Source organism: Lottia gigantea (assembly GCF_000327385.1).
Source record: "Lottia gigantea unplaced genomic scaffold LOTGIsca_104, whole genome shotgun sequence".
In the NCBI taxonomy this organism is placed as follows: Eukaryota; Metazoa; Mollusca; class Gastropoda; family Lottiidae; genus Lottia; species Lottia gigantea.
The window spans coordinates 363,325-369,279 of record NW_008706849.1 but is presented as its reverse complement, the minus strand read 5'-3'; the positions used below and the strand labels follow the sequence as shown (position 1 = coordinate 369,279).

General features: G+C 34.0%; 2 protein-coding genes across 2 annotated transcripts; both read left to right on the top strand.

Annotated features, from left to right (window-relative positions):
- Positions 1–332: 332 nt before the first annotated feature.
- Positions 333–1,656, top strand: LOTGIDRAFT_170794 (hypothetical protein; the record flags this gene model as incomplete). The annotated part of the gene is made up of 3 exons (XM_009046641.1): positions 333–630; positions 1,068–1,286; positions 1,559–1,656. 3 exons carry the CDS (start codon positions 333–335, stop codon positions 1,654–1,656), a joined length of 615 nt encoding a protein of 204 aa, XP_009044889.1.
- A 1,522-nt stretch (positions 1,657–3,178) lies between these two features.
- On the top strand, positions 3,179–4,391 carry LOTGIDRAFT_170793 (hypothetical protein; the record flags this gene model as incomplete). Its single annotated transcript, XM_009046640.1, has 3 exons — positions 3,179–3,476; positions 3,703–3,921; positions 4,294–4,391. 3 exons carry the CDS (start codon positions 3,179–3,181, stop codon positions 4,389–4,391), a joined length of 615 nt encoding a protein of 204 aa, XP_009044888.1.
- Positions 4,392–5,955: the final 1,564 nt, after the last annotated feature.

The following is a 5,955-nucleotide window of genomic DNA, read 5'->3' as shown; positions in this document are numbered from 1 at the left end:
TTAGCAAGTATTTCATAACAAAAGAATTAACGAATCATTGTTTCAAATGAACAATCTTTCTCATGATTAATTTGAACCAGCGTTATGTAACAAGGAGGGAGGGTGTCCAAAATGTCTTTTTTGCGTAATATGAATGCCCCTAATGAGTTTGCAACTATAGATATTTCGTCCCCTAATCGTGTCCATATAAATTGGTAGTTTGGTAATATCGTATCAATGCCTTCATACCAAGGAGATCAGACACGGAAAGTTATTATGACGTCACTGTATTGTTCAAAAGACTATTGCTAGGCTATAAGTTTTTACACTAGTTTTTGATGCTGGCTTACAGAATGGAAGGTTATCAGACTAAAATAAGTGCGGAGAACAGAGAAGATGAAGGTTTTCTATTGCACCAAAGACCGATAGGAAAAGTTCCTCGGGACATTGAAGATGACAGCATTGTAGGTGTTAAACCCTTTCTTGATGCTGTGATAAAAACACAAGATGAGTCTGTGAATAACAACTCAATGGAGATGAAAGTAATACCATCTAAACCTACTAGTAGTAGTGATGTCGACAATGACGACTGGAACTGGCCAGTCCAACAAAATTATATTATTTTTAAAGATTCAGATTCTTTTTGTAAAGGTATGGTGTAAAAAAGTTTTAATTGTTTCATTCTGTAGAGAAATATAGAAATAATAACAAAAGAGAGTGTCACTTATAGATGGGTTTCCTTATTTTTTTAAATTTAAGCGAACCAATTATTAAGAGTTTTAACCAATCATAAATGTCCATGTATGTAGAGTCTGGATTAACCTTTCTTGATCGGTCACTCGTTGTCACTGTTAATTTTCTCTTAATTTTGCTAATTATGAATTAATTATGGTCATGTGAGACAAACTGGTATATTTCCAAGTCATTAGAACACCTCTACTTTCTATTCATATAAGTATTAGCAGGGGAACCCATCTTTAACATACTTATATAAGATATAACAGTGAATACCTCAAATGATTTTTAAGATGACTGTAAAGATAACAGGAATCTAGAAAATAAAACATAAATATATTCTTTAATTTCAGAAGTTGACAGATTGATATGTAAATACTCTAACAGCAACTGTGATTTAGAATATGCTTCATTATTCATTCAAATAATAGCTGAACATTCATACGAAACCAACACCTCGACTAATTTATTAGATCAACACGAGATGGAAGATGTCACGTCAGGTGCTGAAATATACAGACAGTTCCTAACTACAAAACTATCGACATATTACCAACAACTAAATCTACTAGGTGAGAGCAGTATAATTTATTTCTTATTGAATGTTACAAACTCAAAAGACATCATCTGTATCTTTTAATGAAGTAGCAATCTATCACAAATATTACAAGATATTAACTGTCAAGACCAACGCTTGAAAAAAATGCTCACAATCAGTCAATAATTTGTCATATAAAGCAGTTATTTTGTAATTATTGTTGATTCTCTTTTTAGTTCTGTCAAAGTATCATCTTTATATTATATATTATCTAACATTTAATCTAATGTTATTATTCATTTTCAGACAATACAATAACTGAACAAAAACCAAAACCAAAAATATTCAGAATTCTTAACTCAATGAGGAAAGGTCTGAAGATGTGTAGAAATAAAATGAAATGAATGAACTTCCTTCTTCTGCATCATGTGGGATAATGAAGACGGCAACGCCATGCAGGGTGCAACGAGGGAAATTTTGCCAAGACAGCGGCATTAGCCTGCTGTTTTTCGATTTCCAACTGTCGATAGATCTTTAACGTGCACACGGGGCCTCGATTAATTGTCCCATCCGAGTCGGCCCCTCTTGCCTGCATCGTTGACAAGGGGAAAACCGGGTTGAAAAATCCGAAGGTATTATCTCGACCTATAACGAAATTGAACCCTGTACCTTCAGATTAGCGAGCAAGCATTTAACTCACTGAGCCACTGAGGATGTGTAGAGGAAAATGAGTAGCCTAACTACGAGGAAGACGAGTCGTCATTATAATTATTTAACATTTATGCCTTAATAAGATCCTTATTTTTATGTGTATGTGTGTAGTTATGTTAAATACATATAGATTGTGATAATGTAGTTTATATGATTGTGATAATATATATATACATGTATCGTAAACTAGTCATTTAATTAGCACTTTAGTAAGTAATAAGTTTGATATTAATATTCCTACAGTGTAATTCTGTAAGATAGTAATTTTCATAACTCCAATGTCGAAAATTACCAATGGAAAATATGCATTTTTCTTTGTAAAAATGAAATAAAATTGAAAGAACACTCTATCCCCCTGACTCTTCTTTTTTTTTCGAAAAAAATGGCGACGGACCGTCCCAAATCAAAGCTCTGTGGACCTGCCTGTCCGTATCATACGGTTGGAGATAATGGATTCTCAGCAGTTATTAGCAGTGGTCTGTAGTATTGTGAGGTAACACCAGTTACTTCCCATTCAGCAATCAGAGTGTCGAGTCGGAGAGATTTCACAGCATATCGAGTACGAAAGATTTGACACTTGGGTTTGACATCTTTTGCGACATGGATTCCTAAACTGACATTCTTAAATGATGCAACTGTTGTATCCACGAGGGGCACTTCTCAAACTATCCCCAAAATTTCTCTTTGTCAGCATATATATCGCCATTTCTTATACTAAAATAAACTTCATTGGGGTCTAATTGAGGATCCAACATTCTTAAGTAAACGTGTTGTGGATTTGACCTGATTAATGCTAATAAACAGAGCTAAGTTTCAGACGACAAATACCAAGCATGTATAATGTGATAAAATGGTAACATTACAGAGATTATCTAGCTTTGTGTTACAAAGGAAGGTGGAGACAAGTATTACATTACAAAACTTTATGATGATTAATATGAACCAGTGTTATGTAACAAGGAAGGAGTACTGTGTTACAAGGTGTCTTTTTTTGCGTAACGTAATTTTTCAATGTCCCTAAAGAGTTTTCAAACGGTCGATAGACATTTCGTCCATTATTCGTATCCATAAAAATGGGTAGTTTCGTAATATCGTATCAATGCCTTCATACCAAGAAGATCAGACACGGAAAGTTATTATGACGTCACTGTATTGTTCTAAAGACTATTGCTAGGCTATAAGTTTTTACACTAGTTTTTGATGCTGGCTTACAGAATGGAAGGTTATCAGACTAAAATAAGTGCGGAAAACAGAGAAGATGGAGGTTTTCTATTGCATCAAAGAACGATAGGAAAAGTTCCTCGGGACATTGAAGATGACAGCATTGTAGGTGTTAAACCTTTTCTAGATGCTGTGATAAAAACACAAGATGAGTCTGTGAATAACAACTCAATGGAGATGAAAGTAATACCATCTAAACCTACTACAAGTAGTGATGTCGACAATGACGACTGGAACTGGCCAGTCCAACAAAATTATATTATTTTTAAAGATTCAGATTCTTTTTGTAAAGGTATGGTGTAAAAAAGTTTTAATTGTTTCATTCTGTAGAGAACTGGTATATTTCCAAGTCATTTGAACACCTCTACTTTCTATTCATATAAGTATTAGCATGGGAACCCATCTTTAACATGCTTATATAAGATATAACAGTGAATACCTCAAATGATTTTTTTAAGATGACAGTAAAGATAACAGGAAACTAGAAAATAAAACATAAATGTATTCTTTAATTTCAGAAGTTGACAGATTGATATGTAAATACTCTAACAGCAACTGTGATTTAGAATATGCTTCATTATTCATTCAAATAATAGCTGAACATTCATACGAAACCAACACCTCGACTAATTTATTAGATCAACACGAGATGGAAGATGTCACGTCAGGTGCTGAAATATACAGACAGTTCCTAACTACAAAACTATCGACATATTACCAACAACTAAATCTACTAGGTGAGAGCAGTATAATTTATTTCTTATTGAATGTTACAAACTCAAAAGACACCATCTGTATCTTTTAATGAAGTAGCAATCTATCACAAATATTACAAGATATTAACTGTCAAGACCAACGCTTGAAAATTGTCAAATCATCACAAGAATGATAAAAATCCTTGCCTTTCAAATGCCTGCACAAACAAAACATGGCCACAATCCGTCAATAATTGTCATATAAAGCATGAAATGGTTGAAGTCCAAGTTGTTATACTTTTGTATTTGTAATTATTGTTGACTCCCTTTTTAGTTCCGTCAAAGTATCATCTTTATATTGACAAATTTTATATATTATCTAACATTTAATCTAATGTTATTATTCATTTTCAGACAATACAATAACTGAACAAAAACCAAAACCAAAAATATTCAGAATTTTTAACTCTATGAGGAAAGGTCTGAGGATGTGTAGAAATAAAATGAAATGAATGGAGTGAACTTCCTACTTCTACATCATGTGGGATAATGAAGACGGCAACGCCATGCAGGGTGCAACGAGGGAAATTTTGCCAAGACAGCGGCATTAGCCTGCTGTTTTTCGATTTCCAACTGTCGATAGATCTTTAACGTGCACACGGGGCCTCGATTAATTGTCCCATCCGAGTCGGCCCCTCTTGCCTGCATCGTTGACAAGGGGAAAACCGGGTTGAAAAATCCGAAGGTATTATCTCGACCTATAACGAAATTGAACCCTGTACCTTCAGATTAGCGAGCAAGCATTTAACTCACTGAGCCACTGAGGATGTGTAGAGGAAAATGAGTAGCCTAACTACGAGGAAGACGAGTCGTCATTATAATTATTTAACATTTATGCCTTAATAAGATCCTTATTTTTATGTGTATGTGTGTAGTTATGTTAAATACATATAGATTGTGATAATGTAGTTTATATGATTGTCATAATATATATATACATGTATCATAAACTAGTCATTTAATTAGCACTATAGTAAGTAATAAGTTTGATATTAATATTCCTACAGTGTAATTCTGTAAGATAGTAATTTTCATAACTCCAATGTCGAAAATTACCAATGGAAAATATGCATTTTTCTTTGTAAAAATGAAATAAAATTGAAAGAACACTCTATCCCCCTGACTCTTCTTTTTTTTTCGAAAAAAATGGCGACGGACCGTACCAAATCAAAGCTCTGTGGACCTGCCTGTCCGTTATCATACGGTTGGAGATAATGGATTCTCAGCAGTTATTAGCAGTGGTCTGTAGTATTGTGAGGTAACACCAGTTACTTCCCATTCAGCAATCAGAGTGTCGAGTCGGAGAGATTTCATCAGCATATCGAGTACGAAAGATTTGACACTTGGGTTTGACATCTTTTGCGACATGGATTCCTAAACGGACATTCTTAAATGATGCAACTGTTGTATCCACGAGGGGCACTTCTCAAACTATCCCCAAAATTTCTCTTTGTCAGCATATATATCGCCATTTCTTATACTAAAATAAACTTCATTGGGGTCTAATTGAGGATCCAACATTCTTAAGTAAACGTGTTGTGGATTTGACCTGATTAATGCTAATAAACAGAGCTAAGTTTCAGACGACAAATACCAAGCATGTATAATGTGATAAAATGGTAACATTACAGAGATTATCTAGCTTTGTGTTACAAAGGAAGGTGGAGACAAGTATTACATTACAAAACTTTATGATGATTAATATGAACCAGTGTTATGTAACAAGGAAGGAGTACTGTGTTACAAGGTGTCTTTTTTTGCGTAACGTAATTTTTCAATGTCCCTAAAGAGTTTTCAAACGGTCGATAGACATTTCGTCCATTATTCGTATCCATAAAAATGGGTAGTTTCGTAATATCGTATCAATGCCTTCATACCAAGAAGATCAGACACGGAAAGTTATTATGACGTCACTGTATTGTTCTAAAGACTATTGCTAGGCTATAAGTTTTTACACTAGTTTTTGATGCTGGCTTACAGAATGGAAGGTTATCAGACTAAAATAAGTGCGGAAAA